Source organism: Lepisma saccharinum, chromosome 20, assembly GCF_977018435.1.
Source record: "Lepisma saccharinum chromosome 20, izLepSacc3.1, whole genome shotgun sequence".
NCBI lineage: Eukaryota > Metazoa > Arthropoda > Insecta > Zygentoma > Lepismatidae > Lepisma > Lepisma saccharinum.
In genome coordinates, this window is record NC_139248.1 from 36,735,889 (window position 1) to 36,752,613 (window position 16,725).

The 16,725-nt window shown below is 38.1% G+C and overlaps 1 protein-coding gene across 4 annotated transcripts in view; it reads right to left on the reverse strand.

Moving 5' to 3' along the window:
- LOC146003229 (uncharacterized) overlaps positions 1–16,725 on the reverse strand; it is a 123,685-nt gene that overhangs the window by 103,895 nt on the left and 3,065 nt on the right. For 3 of the 4 annotated variants that reach the window (XM_083141399.1, XM_083141401.1, XM_083141398.1), the window contains 3 exons: positions 14,112–14,211; positions 11,196–11,482; positions 6,911–7,081 (listed from right to left, as the gene is read on the reverse strand). In XM_083141399.1, the coding sequence (XP_082997525.1) occupies positions 6,911–7,081; positions 11,196–11,482; positions 14,112–14,211 (558 nt within the window). Of the gene's footprint in view, positions 1–6,910; positions 7,082–11,195; positions 11,483–14,111; positions 14,215–16,725 lie in introns of all 4 variants that reach the window. The other variant, XM_083141400.1, reaches the window with a different exon arrangement.

Consider the following 16,725-nt stretch of genomic DNA (forward strand, 5'->3'; position numbering starts at 1 on the left):
TAGTTTTCCCAACGTAGACATAGAACTCGTTAGACGTAAAGGGATTTATCCTTACGAATACGTTAGTGATAATTCTAAATTTAACGACGACGCTCTTCCACTTCCAAGAGAATTTTACAGCAGACTCAGAGAGAAAGGAATCACGGACGAAGAATACCAACACGCGCAACTCATGTGGGAGAAATTAGGATGTAGGACACTCGGAGACTACCACGATGCCTACTTAAAATTAGACGTGACGATACTCGCGGATGTTTTTCAAGCGTTCAGGAAAACGGCAACGAATATTTATAAATTAGATCCAGCGTATTTCTACAGTCTACCGGGATTAGCGTGGTCGGCAATGTTATTCCAGACAAAGGTCAAGCTGGAACTGATATCGGACGTTGACATGTTGCTATTTATCGAAAGAGGGATACGAGGTGGAATGGTGCAATGCGTACAGAGACATGCAAAAGCTAATAACGTACACATGAAAGAAGATTACGATTCAAATCGAGCATCGAATTACATCTTCTACTCTGACGTTAATAATCTCTACGGACATGCCATGGTACAGAAACTTCCTTACGGGGGATTCGAATGGTTAGATCCCACTTCGATAGACATTATTCATTTCGACGATAGCGAGTGTGGTTTCTTCGCAGAGGTAGATCTCCAATTCTCCGACCACCTGCACGACACGTTTTCGGATTTGCCTCCGACTCCCGAAATCAAATGTCCACCCGACTCGGTTCAAGACAAGCTTTTGTTAACATTGGACCCTAAACAGAGATACGTCGTCCACTACAAGAATCTCCGGTTTTTGATTGGGAAGGGTGTTCAGATAGTGAATGTTAGACGAATACTAAAGTATAAACATTCCACGTGGTTAAGACCTTACATAGAAACTAACACACAACATAGAACAGCTGCCACTTCCGATTTAGACAAGGACTTTTTTAAATTAATGAACAATGCGGTGTACGGAAAGACCATGGAGAATGTTAGAAAGCACGTAGACGTGAAATTAATTTCCGATAAGAATAAATGTCGGAAGTGGATAGCCGATCCTAGATTCAAGTCGAGAAAAATTTACAACGAGAATTTGGTACTTTTCAACCTAGATATAAAATTGATGAAATTTAGAAAACCAATTTACGTTGGTGCAACGGTTCTCGACTTGTCGAAACTTTACATGTTCGAATTTCATTACGACGTGATGAAACCCTTCTACAATGATAAGATATCACTTTTGTACACGGACACCGACAGCTTCATTTACAGCATACAAACACCTAACCTATACGAAGACATAAAAAATCCTTCCATGCTCGAGTATTTCGATACTTCTGCGTATCCTCAACCCAACAGATTTGGAATTCCATCTCGTAACAAAAAAGTCCTAGGTAAACTGAAAGATGAATGTAACGGTGATATTATTGTCGAGTTCGCGGGTTTGCGTTCGAAGATGTATGCCATGAGAACAGAGAGTAGCGTCACGAAGAAAGCAAGAGGTGTGGGCAAGAATACGGTGGAGAACAAACTCACCTTCTACGATTACATCGATTGCCTTTACTCACAATCGACGATACTAAGTATAGAACAAAGAATCCAAAGTGTAGACCATGTGATTACAACAAACGAAGTTAGGAAAGTAGCATTAGATCCGCATGACGATAAAAGATGTATTTTGTCTTGTGGAATCCACACGTTGCCTTGGGGACACTATTGTTTAGAAATCAGTAAAAATTGTAGGCAATGCAAATGAAAAAAAAACTTTAACTGTCTCACATACACAATAAATAACTAGCAAGGACAATGAATTTCTTTGGTTTCCGAAAGCAAACAATGGAGACTGTACACCGCACGGTAGATCATGAATTTCTACCTTCCATGTTATCTAAACTCAACGGCCTGTTGATCAATCAATTTTTGGAACGCTGCTCTTCTTGCTGGAACAGTGACGATTTCGGATTCGCGACGATCGACATGACGAGGAAACCCAACGACGGAAAATACAGAAACAAAATCAACGACTTTCTAAACGTTGCAACGTTGTGAGAAACGTCTCACCAGGTGGTGAAAATCATATCCGCTTCCGTTGTGAAAGAATATGGGGATGAATTTAGGTTTCTGGATTTTAAGATTGCACGTGTTGCAAATTCCACCTATGTAGTTTCCGCTGAAATGATCGTGGTGGAATATTTTTTTGTTCTCATCAGTAAAACTTTGATCACATACCGGACACACCTCAGTGGAATTGTAATTTTGAAGTTCATTTTCAGTTAAAGGTGCCATCGGTTTTGATGTAAGCAGTACGCTACCAATTACCTCAACCTCCTCCACCATTTTTTCCAGGAAGTGTTCGATTACATTTGGCCCGCGGTATATATATGCTTCATTTATTTTATCACGTCGCACAACAACATAGCCGAAACTATTAGGTTGATGAAGCTGGTACGGCGTTGTGGAGGAAATTTCAGGATCCGGTTCGCAATAGGAGAGTGGTTTGAGGAACGCCTCGAAATCTGCGACGATGATTGCGGGATGTTCCAACAATGCCTTGTGCATTTTGAATTCTTCGACTTCGTTCGTTTCGGGCATCAACATTCTAGCCGGTCTGTTGTCACCGCAATAAATTTTATGTTCGGCAAGTTTCTCCAGAGCAATTTGACGACTATGAAGATTTTGATGATCACGTCGGTCACGATCGTCGAACGTGGTTAGGCATCTCGGGCAAACTTCGATGTTGTTTGCATACTTGGTAGTTTGACTTCTGACCAAACGTGATAGAGAACGAATTAGTGTGTAATGATGAACATCCTCGTTGGAAATAAGAAGAAGATTTATTACACAAGCATCGTCATCGTCGATATCGCTTATCCTGACGGGATGCACGAGATATTTATCTGACGTGAAGGAATACACATTAATAGCGATGCGTTTTCCTGTAAGATTTTCGAACTTTGTTATATCCGACAATGTCACCGGGTATTCAATGCCAGACATTACACTTTGAAAGTCGGTCTCGTATTGTTTGTAATGTCCAACCCACTGTGGATTATTTTTGCAATGAACAGGATGCAGTACAGCCAACACACACCAGAGAAAACACTTGTTATCGCTGTTCTGTATATTTAACACGGCCCTCTTGTGTTGAATGTTCGGTGGAAGAGGAATGTAGCTGGAAGCTCGAAGAGGCGAGAATCGGTTCACGTAAACGGTTAACGTGTGAGGACTTCCACACAGAGACCATCCCGACCCTTTAGCCTCGAAATCGTCGTGTTTCTTAACCAGCTCGTTGGAAACTTTATAATAGAAGTTGTCCAAATTTTCGACGTCAGCAAAATAAAGAGTCTGGTTTTTTGTACAATGATAAAAAATACTCGTTGTGCCATCGACTTTCTCGTATTCGGAAAACAGAACAACATATACTTTTATAGAGTTGTTTTCAAGTTTATCTTTCAAAATATTTAGTACAGGTGTTTTCGTTTCGTCCAAGAAACTAAGGATGTCACGGCCTGGTTCTGACTTAATTGAAAAATCCTGGAGTTGGTCGTTAAATGCAGATCTAATTGGTTTGCGTTCATTGGATAATTTAATTTGCTTGGAAGTGGAAGCTTCCGTATCTGCATTATCGATTTTTCTTTTCGATGCTTGTCCGGTCGATGGTTTGCAAATTTTGAGGTGTTTACTTAAATTTGCAATGCTGATCATTTTTCCGCATCGAGCACAAGGCTTAGAAGGTAACGAACGATTAATTCTCGAACCTGTTTCGCTACATCTTGCCCTGTGTACCGATAAATTGTTCCTTGAGATTAGCTTCCCACAAGTAACACATTCAGTTTTATCATTTTTACAATTGAAACTGGTGGTGGATGCCATTGCTTTTTCGAAAATCACAGAAATCAAAAAATCTAGTATATAGCGATACAATTTTCAGGTATGTTATTTATATATAATTTCTTGAGGTGAAATAGAAAATGCACGATCACGTCAAAATTCAATCTGGTCGAAATTACTATGAAAAACCACGTGAAACACCTTTGAACTTGAAATAATAGATGGTATGTAGCTTCAAAGAAAGTTAAATACCTATTTTTTTACAAAAAACAAGAAGCACTGCAACAGGACGTCCGTACTCTTCGGCTGCTCTCACGCCACGTTAGATATGACTCATCACATTACGTCATAACTTGTTGCAACATGTTGTGTAATAGTTTACTCCCTTATAGTTAATACAACGAAGAGCATTAGATATAAGTCATCACAATGTTACGTAATAACTTGTTGCAAAAACGTTGTGCAATAGTATACCCTTATAAGTAATACAATTAAGAGGTACTTAATATGAGTCATCACAATGTTAGTTACATGGTTCTAGTTAGGATGATGATTTTTTTTTGGTTTGTTGGATAGGGGTTGAAGAAGACTATTTGTTGTAGTGACCACAGTATTGTTTTTTTTGTGTGTGCGTTTTCTGTTCTCTTACGAGAATTAATATAAGTTGCCATAGAACCCTCCAATTCATGACTTAGGAAAAATCTGTTTGCGGATTCATCACGTACGCCTATACGTGAGTAAAATGTGAATAGAACCTATGTTCGGAAATCCAAAATGGCGACCGGAAGTGGGATTATCTTAGAAACAGTAAGACTTAGGAAAAATCTGTTTGCTGATTCACCACGAACGCCTATATGTAAGTAAAATATGAATAGAACCTATGTTCGGAAATTCAAAATAGCGACCGGAAGTGGGGTTATCTTGGAAACGGTAAAACTTAGGAAGAATCTGTTTGGTGATTCATCGTGTACACATATATGTGAGAAAAAGTATGAATAGAAGCTATGATCGGAAATCCAAAATGGCGACCGGAAGTGGGGTTATCTTGGAAACGGTAAAACTTAGGAAAAATCTGTTTGCTGATTCATCACGTACGCCTATATGTAAGTAAAATATGAATAGAACCTATGCTCGGAAATCCAAAATGGCGACCGGAAGTGGGGTTAAGGGGCAAGAATCTTTAAAAAAATATTATTTGTTTGTTTGTTTGCGTCACAATATAGGCGTGCACGCGCGTGTGTATGGCACATCGTTCCCGAGAGAGAGGTTTACAAAGGTCACGATATACAAACATTTGACCGGGGCTTGGAAAATTACGATAAGGTGCATTCATCCTTCAAGAATAAGAAACTGCATTATTTACTCATCACGTTGTGTCAGCGCAATAAATGAGGCGCTGAACATAGAGAAAAAATAAAAGTTTTTGAGGTTTGGTGAACCTCAATTAATAAAAATAAGTTTTTGAGGTTTTGGTGAGCTCCAAATAATCAAAATGAGTTTTTGATGTTTTGGTGCTGTTTTCTACGCTGTGAAACATCGTCAGCGCAATAAATAAGGCGCGGAACGTGGAGAGAAAATGAGTTTTTGAGGTTTGGCGAGCCCCACCGAGCTCCACCGAGCTCCATTTTCGGTTTGTGAACCGGCTAATCTGCACTACTAGTTATCTTGGAAACGGTGAGACTTAGGAAAAATCTGTTTGCGGATTCGTCATGTACGCCTATATGTAAGTAAAATATGAATAGAACCTATGCTTGGAAATCCAAAATGGCGACCGGAAGTGGGGTTATCTTTGAAACGGTAAGACTTAGAAAAAATCTGTTTGCGGATTCGTCACGTACGCCTATATGTAAGTAAAATATGAATAGAACCTATGTTCGGAAATCCAAAATGGCGACCGAAAGTGGGGTTATCTTGGAAACTGTAAAACTTAGGAAAAATCTGTTTGCAGATTCATCAGGTACACCTATACGTGAGAAAAAATATGAATAGAACCTATGTTCAGAAATCCAAAATAGCAACCGGAAGTGGGGTTATCTTGGAAACAGTAAGACTTAGGAAAAATCTGTTTGGGGTTTCATCATATACACCTATACGTAAGAAAAAATATGAATAAAACCAATAGTGTTCGGAAGTCATGCGGGTTTGGACGACGTGACGACGCAGTTCAATAACATAGGTTAGACCAAGAAAAAAACCTTGGTGATTTTTTCGAGTAAGAAGCTGGCAACACTGCCAGAAAATAGGGCTCATGCCTTACAAGAGCAAACCATTAAGGCGAGCCTCACCGAGCCTCACTTCGAGCCTCACTTTCGGTTGCAGCTCTGTCTTTATGGTTCTACTCTAAAGTAGGTCAAAGCACGTAGAGGCTCTCGTGTAGTTTAGCACGAAAAAAAAATGAATAGGTTAAGTTATATCACGTAAGATCGTGGCATTCGTACCAAGTACGAGTGGGAAAAAAGGGAAAAATAGGAAATTTTACAAAAACATCGCTAAACACTAAAACATCGACAAAAATTTGTCAAAATATGTCAAAAACTGATTTTCAATTGATAAAAAAGAGGCTACAAATGCATACCTACCAAGTATGAGTGGGAAACAAATGAGATGCGGTGAAAATTGTACTGAAAAATCGTCAAACGCTAAAACATCGACAAAAAATTGTCAAAATATGTCAAAAAAATGATATTCAATTGGTAAAAAAGACAATACCTACTAAGTATTATTTTGAAACAATCCAATTACACTACTGACAAAAATTTTTGTTATAGAGAAATGCGCGAAGTTAAAACAAAAATTTGTATAATTTTTCCCTCTTGGTCAGGAGTTTCTGTTATTCTGAATAAGAGAGAAATAAAATGGAATCAATTCGATTCAGAGGACACCAAAAACTATTTTCGCTTCGGGAACGTAAATCTCTAGCTAAGGGTCTGTCTTCTTGATCTTTCAAGCTGGAAAGGAAATATGAAAGTAAAAAATACTAAGAGCATAAAGAGTAACACTAGTATATGTAGTATACATAAAATTATATGACCTAATATACACCACTGAAATCTACGAGTGTATATTATTATTTCTCGTTATTAACCTTTCTCAGCATTTCTTCATGTTCAACCAAGGATCTTTCTGCTTTCACGGCCTTCTCGTGTGTAGCCTTTAAGCGCTGAACCAACAACTCCTTCTCCTTTTGCAACTCACTGATCGAATTGGCCTCGCGTCTAATTTCTCTGCCTGCGTCTACTGAATCGGAGTGTTCCGCCTGAAAGACAGTATTGCAGTTGTAAATTTTCAACTAAGCCATTGTAATTTGACATTATCTTATCCAATACAAAGGGGTCGGTCATTCAATGACAAAATTCAATCTCAATTTTTAAAATTAAATTAAATGCTGTAACTTTGTTCTACCTTGTGAGTCAACAATCTAAAATTGCCATTTGGATAAACATTCAAGGATTATACAAAACTAAGTTAGAAGGTATGAAGTATTTTATAATATTTTTAGTTTATTTAAACTTTTTGATTTACTTTTGTTTTCAATTTTGTCATACCTGTGACACAAAAAGAAAACAATTAATTTCTTCTTTAACACTTAAGAGTGCTAATCCCGTATATATACGGAGTTCCCGAACTTCTCTAGTGTGCGGATCACGTATATATACGGAGTTGAATTCAAAATTTATTTCAACGGTCATTTGCCGTACACTTACGGAGTTAGCAATCCTGAGTAATGTTTGGACCACGTACTTCCTCATACTGCCACTATATGGTGGGCAAATACTCATAACGGTTCTCTTTGCGTTGTTGTCTGATAGCGATATGCTTCCTTCCCTTTTCTACAGTGCCGGCGTTTAGGGGCTGAGGGGGCAGTTGCCCCCCCCCCCCCCCCAACTTTCGCCACTTTTGCCACCGCACTATGCTAAATCTTATCTACCAAGGGTATATAATCTATACTGTCTTTGCCCCTTAGTTTTGGCACCTTGCCCCCTCCCCCCGTTTTCCAATCGCCGCCACTGCATGTCATATATCTTTCAACTTTTTATTTTTAGTACATTTCATAGCATTTCGTATGATGAAACGTCCAAGGTAGCCATGTGGTTATAATGTAACATATCATATATCAAAATAAAGAGGAAGAATCAAACTTTTCAACAGTGTATGATACATATATTTTACATTTTAGTTTTTGAGATATGATTTTTTTAAAAGTAGTGAAAGTGGTCAGTATTCTTGGAACGTAATTAACTATTATATTTCACCTTCAATTCCACTAGAATATTCAAAGGTTAATTATCTTCTCTCGTTGTCTTAACTAATTTATTTTTCATCATTTGAAAATTCACAGAAATTAAAATAAAGTTCCTATTGTGTAAAAAGGTAGCGTTTTATCTGTTCCACTCTTGACACAAAATTTTTCACCTGTATCTATAAATCTGGGAAAGTATTCTAAGGGTAGTTATGATTAATCAACAGTTTTTAGTTTCATAATTCATTACAAAGAAACTGTAAGCAAAATGTTTCTTGACTATCTATAGAATAGTTACTAATGTCAAAAATTTAGTCTGTGTCTCCCACCTGTGAAAATGGAATACCCCAAAGATATTACATTAGAACAATAATTTATGTGAACTGACAAATATTAATGCACAGCATTTGTGTTTATTTGTTAGTAATAGTGATATTTGCATTGTTTTTTTTTCATGCTCATTTCAAATATAATAACCAAAATTTTTCCTTAGTTTGATGGCTATGTTGCTGTTCAAAGTCCTTGCAAGCACAGTTGTAGACTTGTGCTTTTGCACAACAAAATATCTCGAAAAGTTTTCGACACAATGCTTGATCTCCGCGTACCAGATTCTACAGTAAGACTGAGATGGTAACGACATGTGTAGTTACGTTTCGCACCACACTGAAATGAACCCGGGCTATGATTTGTTTAGTACAAAATATCACTGAATATGTTGTTGTTTACCGTATCTTTACATTGAGATATACCGAAGCAATATACTAGTTTTGAGGTAGTAGAATGTACTACCACCTAAGTGATGTTGTTATGGTTGAAGACAGAACTTCTTCCCAGTGATTCGTGCTTATTTGTGGCACAATGACTTCCTTATCATATAATATTGTATTCATGTAAAGGACAGAGGTTACATACATAATGTTGCAGAATACAGCAACGCTAAAGAACATAAATATTGATTTCACTACAATTTTTCACGAGGAAAGTTTCGTTTCTAAAACGCACTCATGCTTTCACGATTTAGAACAACTAAATAAATTTCATTGTAGCCTCTGATTCCGGGTTCGAATCCTGACCTTGGAGTGGATGTTTGTGAGTGTCCATTCATCAATTTTATCATATCATCACTCATCCCCATCTTCGCAAATTAGCCAAAAGTGGCACAAAAAGCGAAGTACGTAAAATAAAGCAAATCAATCGAATATCAAGTTGCATTTAGTTTGGTTTGAGTTTCGTTTTAAGTCCACTTTCATGCACAGATAGGCTAATTGGACCTACAGTTTAAAGTAGGATCCGAACAACTATATGCCTCCACATCAAGTTGCATTTATATAGAAAACTCATTAACGAGCGAAACGGACAAACATGAACTGTACCTCGCTTTTGGTGCTCACAACTTCTGTACTGATTCATAAAACTGCTAAGAACTGTATATTTGTTAGATCATTTAATAAAATAACATGAAGAGCTGTTCACTTTACCATGTTCAGAATTTACATTTTAATGACTAAATTATTTTGTTTATTTTAATGAAATAAGTCTTGTACGCGTATATGAGAGCACGATGTGTCTTAAGCACTAGCGTCATACCCTAAATTAATTAGCAAAAAAATAATTATTTTTTTCAAAATTAACCTTAATCTACAGCATTTTGTTTGCTTTTGTAAACAAACATAAACAACGAAAAAGAATGCGAAACATAAAGAATTCAGAAAATTAAAAATACTGAAAGTGCTGGTGGAATGAGTTCTCATTTTTCTTTTGAGGGTGGAACTTGTAAAGGGAACATATCATGCAAGTAAGTCTATTAATAAATTCATGGGTTCCAGATTCGAATCCCGGGCTGGGCATGGATGTTCTTTGTAAGTGTGACCTCATCAATTTCATATCTTTCTCATTCTCATCGTCGCGATAAGCCGAAATTGGCAGGAATTCAAAGTTAAGTAAAATAATTCATAAAACATTAATATTCACATTATTCTTCGAATATTCACAATTTATTATTTGTGAATAAATCAAATTTATTTATAGTGAATGTTCGTCTGAAGAAGACCCTGTTAGAGGGTGGAAAAGTTACGTTTTTATGTATATTTTTAATACTATAGAAGTTTGCCTTGGTCAGCATTTTAATGTTTTATTAACATGGAAAAAAGACTTAACAGTGTTACCATAAAACTAATTCAATCTATCTATCCATTAATGTATAGAAACCACATTGTATTAAAAGCCTTAAATTAACTTGGCATCCTGCCTAAATTAAGAGGTCTTCTGAACTCTACATAAGGTCCTCTATTGAAGGAAAGTGCTTTCCAAAGGGATGCAAATTATAAAAAACTAGATATTTGATATTAAGAAAGTATTTGAGTCTTTTTTTTAAGTTTAGTTTATGCTAATCTGGCACTGGACCTACAATTTAAAGTGGGATCCGAACCCAGAGCCCCTTGCTTATAAGGCAACAACGGTACCACCATGCTATCGATTGATTGTTTTAAGTACACTTTATGCTCAGTAAGGCTAACCGGGACGGGACCTACCGTTTAAAGTGGGATCCCAACCACTATGTGTTTCCACCAAGTACCAAACCCTAGATCCCTTGGTTACAAGGCGATGACATTGCCACTACGCCATCGAAGAGGCCCGATACTATCAGATGCACCGTACGTATATAATATTCACGATATGTATATATGTATTGGCCTCGCCGGTGGCGTGTTGGTAGAGTCGTCGACTTGTAATAAAGGGATCCCGGGTTCAGTACCTGGTGGAGGCACATGGTGGTTCGTATTCCACCTTATACATTAGGTTCAGTCCCGATTAGCCTGTCTGTCCATAAAGTGGACTTCAAAGTGTGTGTGTGTGTGTGGTTGTGTACATGTAGGGTATCTCTCGATTAGGTTAACCTCAGGACTACACATATATAACTCCCGACCATACAAACCAAGCAAACATGTCAGGCAGTTTCTTCAGAGGGTTGATGTCTCTAAAAACCTTTCCCAATCGTAATGAAACATGTATGTAAGAGGTATACAGACACTATAAAAACACTGGCTTGTAAAAAATACTGCATAAGGGAAAATACTATGATATTGTTTATGTTGGTAATGGTTACAATAACAGTCGAGTCGAAGCTTACCTTCCTGACTTCCTGCTGCCAAAGTTTTCGGCGGACTTGACAACTGGAGGACGCTGCCGCCTGGTTTACCTTGGTCACGGCGTTGCAATCAAAGAATCTTACTTTCTCCGCCACCATCTTCCCGGACATGGTCTTCAGGGCCTCGAACTCCTTCTTCTCCTCGCTCCTCAGGAGAGCAGCTTCCGTGGAGTGTTGCTCCCTGCGACGGAGGAACGGGCGCACCATCTGCATTGGAGGTTGATGAAGACCTTCTAGGTCATCGTCATTGGTGTCGGCGTCACCTACCCCTGCGTGAACGAATGCATCAAAACATTTTTACTACAAGGTACCCGAAGGATCAAAGCGCAAAAGTTCTTCATTGTTTCATCCGGAAGGAAAGAAGCAATAAATAGAACAAAGAGACCAGCCAGGCTTCTTGGTGAAAGCCATCAAGCTAACATAGCAAGGATTCACGAGCTGCTCAAGATAAGATTTCCCCCCGAATGAGGTGGATTTTTGGCGGCCCCTCCCAATTAATACCTTGCCGTCTCCCTACACTCTACCTCGGTAATCTCTGGAGCAAGACCACGCAAGAAGGGGAGAGCGAGTGGGTGGATCAAAGCAGTACACGCTGCTGCAAAGGCTGTTACCTGTTACTTTCCACCACTCCTCAATAGAAACATGACCATGTTATGTACAGTCACGGACACTTCTGGGTTGTGCCAATCCCATTGACAGGATATGGGGCTGTTACAACCCGGAAGTGTCCGTGACTGTACGTATTTACGGTCTTAACGAGTAAAAATAATAGCCTCGTCTTTTTAAATACGTTGCGTGTTGCTGTCAAGGAACACGATTATTGTAGGTATTCATTTATTTAATACCTACATAATGATCGAAATAACAGTACTCTCTTAGTTTAAGTTGCTACATAATTTTAAAATATGCTTATCATGTTATGCAGGCAAGGTAAAGGTTCCTCGTGCATATAGTAGCGTTACATGAAGGCACATTTAAGGGATGTGTGAGTAAGGTCCCACACATTCTCGATCTCGGTCATTTTGGAAGTGAAATGATCAGCACCACGCTCGGGCATCTTTACACACCAGGATTGTCTCCAGGTACACATTGATTTGAGGCTGGGTGAGCCCCAGAGACAAGGCAGATCACCCACACCTGGAATCTAACTCCAGTCTTCCGCCTGGAGTCAAACGCCCTATCGACTACACCACAGCTGCTCCTTGTTATGCAGGAGTAACTTCAAATCATATTTGCCTACACAAATTCAACTCTTTTTAAAACAAATTGCTACGCTTATATCATCATAAATTAAGTTTTGGCGCTACACAACGGAAGTACCACGGTTTGGCGCCTCCCGAGGGCGACGTCTTGCAAGGATTCGACCCCATGGGATAGGTTTACATCATAACCACTAATAGATAACACTTCTAACACTACATAATACATTTATTTCGAAGATGTCCTCCTGGCGTATGCAGGAATTCATCAGGTCTTGAAGAGGACCCTCTCGTACTGACGACCTCCAATAGCCAATTGTCCTACACACAGAAAACTAAATGCATCATATCGATTGATGCACCAGAATGCATCGATTGATGCACTGAAGTGTGTTTCATGGCTTTTTCAAAGAATCAGATTCACATTTGATGCATTTGGGTTCATTTTTTGTATGTCGTGAAAGAAACGCCAAAGTGCATCATTTGATTCAAGTGAGGATTTATTTCATTCGAGGTGCACTTCAATGCATCAGTTGATGTTCCCTGATGCACCTTCCTTCATCTTTTTGGATGATGCACTTAAATGTTTGGTCTGAGCTACAGAGATTATGTAGCTCAGACGAAACGTTTAAGTGCATCATCGAAAAAGATGCATTCTGGTGCATCAAAATCCATGAAAACGCATCAACTGATGCATTGAAGTACATGTCGACTGTAATAAGACCTCACTTGAATCAAATTTTGCACTTTGGTGTTGCTTTCACAACATACAAAACACAACCAAATGCATCAAATGTGAATCTGATTCTTTGAAGAAGCCATAAAACATATTTTAGTGCATCAATTAATGCATGCTGGTGCATCAATCGATATGATGCATTTAGTTCTCTGAGTGTACTACGATTGCAGTAATGAGATTCCACTACGATTCTTCCAATACATTTTTCATTTCCATCTTATTTTCCTAGCCTAATACAGAATCTTAGTAGTTTAGAATTTAGAATACTTATAATGTAACACTCGTTGTTCTTTGTGAGTGTTCTTTCATCAATATCATCCTAAAAATACTCATCCTCATCGTCGTGATTAACCAGAAGTTGCAGAAAGCGACACTAAATATCAAAAATACAATAAAATTATGATTTAACAAGAATTTATGCAACCTTATACATCCAAATAGTCACATTATATCACCATGCAAACCCTAACCTAGTAATTTATAAGTAGTTAATATCCATATCGAAAGTACACGTACTGCCCTATTTGTACTAATTTTTCCTTTCTAACTTTAAGACTAGATAACTGGTAAAAAAAATTGTAGAACATTTCCAAGAATTAGCCTCGGTTATTTTGTAACTAAGACTAAATGCAGAATACACAAGCGCACCCACATACATATAGTGAAAATATTGACCATATTTCACAAAGCATAGAAATCAAAACTAGGAATAGAGAAAGGAGATCCTCAAAATTTAAAAAATGTTAAGACATATTGAAAGATCACATAGAAGGAGTTGATTAGGTACAGTTTTAATTCCCTAGAAGCAGAAAGGAAACGTTACAATCCAACATCGTTAAAATATTGTCAAATCATAATCTCTTTACACATTGCATTAAAATAAGCAACATGAAATGTTCATTGTTATACAGTACTAATATTTCAGGGAAGCAGCTTATAACTAAATTTCTATCAACTTACCAGATCCTTTTTCGATAGTTTTTAATCTCTTCTTCAGTTTCCTGTTTTCCTTCAGAAGAACGTTCAGGGAATTTCTACACTCCTTCTCACGTTCCTTCACTTGCTGAAAGAAAGAAATCTTATTAAAAAGGGGGGAAATACAGGGTGTCCGAAAAGTCATGCAGCCGAGACTTTGAACGTGAACGTACGTAACTTTTTGTACAAACACGATTGATACGTGAACCTTGACTGTTTCTTAACTTTGTCTATGTGGATATTTTTTATACATTGAACAAGAAAATTATTCTCTACATAAACGTTCAGAATCTGGAAAAGTTACTAAGGTGTTAAAAAGTTCGGATTTCACATTAAACTGTAGGTCCAGTTCCGATTAGCCATCCTGTGCAAAAAATGGACTGAAAACACCAACTCAATGAATCAATCAATCTTTTCTTTCATCTGGGCATTGGCCGAATAACATAACCAGATATTGGGCACACATAAAACTGCCCTCTGGGCCGACGAATGTCGCCAGTATACCTCGTAATTTAAGAACCGAGGTTGTCTAGTCGATAGGGAGTCTGAGTATCACGCCGGAGACCCAGTTTCGATTCTCGGGTTGTGTGATCCAAGGTCGGAAATTATCCTGCCTTGTCCCCACATAAAGCGCCTCTGGGGCTCACCCAGCCTCAAATCAATGGATACCTGGGGAAACACTGTGGGGTAAAGGCGGACGGGGCATGGTGCTGATCACATCACCTACAAAATGGTCGAGATCGAGAATGTGTAGGGCCCTACCTCCACATCCTCTAAATGTGCCTTCATAGCATGGTGATATATGCACGAGGAACTTTGCTTTATCTTTTAGCTTACACCTCGTAATTTCGAAAAACATACATTCTTACGAATATGTCATAATTAAACATGTAAACCGTCTGTAATGCATAACATTCGTAAAAAATTATCGTTCTTTTATCGATTCAATCGACCATCGATACGCATCGAAAATTATTGCAAGCGACTCCATGGGTGTCATTCATCCATTTTTTTTACTTCGTACAAAAACTTTTTGCATCTTAGTAACATTTCCTCATATTGAACGTTCAAGTACAGAATCACTTTCTTGGTTAATGTTTAAAAAATATCCACATAGACAGTTAATACCCAGTGCAAGGTTCATGTACCTATCGTTCTTCTACAAAAGTTACGTACGTTCAGTCTCAGTGTGTATCTTTTCAAACACCCTTTATATGTAAATTAAAATTATCAGTTAGTGATTCTCAGAGATGTGAAAACGTGGCTATAAAAGTGGATTAAAATTATTAGCTTGCCACTTTACACTAACCAAATTAAAGAAATCCATCATACATGTATAAAGATCTCTGTTTTCCAGGTATTCATACCTCAGAAACTGTAACACATACACTCGACAAATACCAAAATTTACACAGAAATTGGAACACACGCACAAACAGCGCACCCTGCCCATGCACAGATGCACACCAATCTGTGGAAATAACAAGTTACATTAACATGTCCTCCCTAGGATCCTCTTGTAGTTGCGCCTAAGATTGAGAGCAAGCTCCTTTCTCATTGCTGAGTTATGAACTGTGTTTAAAAGTGGAAGAAGTTTGCCCTTGCACGTTATGGTTGTACTCAATCGTTGTGTTCGTGCCATATTTGAGTATGACTGGCATGAAAACATAACTCGATGTTTGAAGCTAAAGTTTTTGTGACACATTTTGTGCTTTCCCCGTGGAATCGTGTGTATAATTTTGGTGAAAATAAAAACACAAATCCGAATTTGATTTTTGAAAGTCTAATTTTATATTCTAAGTAAAGAAATAGATTCCTCGATCTATATTTCAATATAAGTTCTCAGTTTAGTTTGGGTATAAATCTTAACACATTCCCGTGATGTGAGAGGTGTCATATCTATGCTGGTATAGATTGATTGACTTGATCTATTTTACTTTGCTTTTCTGCCACTTTTGGCTAATCGCGATGATTGCAATGAGTGATGATATGATGAAATTCATGAAGACACAATCACAAAGAACACCAATGCCCATGCCGGGATTCGAACCCGGAACCTCTGGCGTCGAAACTAGCAGTGCTAACCACTCCACCACGGAGGCCGGCAATATGCTGGTATAGGGTCCCATGTTATTGCTATTGTGAAATTATTACTGCTTTATGGCGCCTTGCTCATAATTTTTCTCCGCATCAACGCATCAACTTTTGACGCAATTAGAGAATTCTAATACCATCCCTTGTAGTCATATGTTCCCAGTGTACCTGTCCACCTGCAAACACACGCCGTTCTGTATGTTCTAGTAACTTTATGAACATAGAATTTTAAGAATGGTAAAGGCCCATACTTGCTCTGATTTTAATGTCCCCGTACAATTTAACTACAAGAAATTCAAGCGGGATATTTTTTTGTAAATAATCAAGTTGAGACTTAATAAAAAATTAAGATTATTCATATGTATAACATGTAACCAAACTCATGAGAGAGGTAGTTTCAGAAGACTGAAGAGTAATGGTACGCATGTCAATTTGGAGCAACCCTTCGCCAAAAATGAACTCTACCCAACATTGCAACCTAGCTGCAGCTTCAAAACCCATGTTA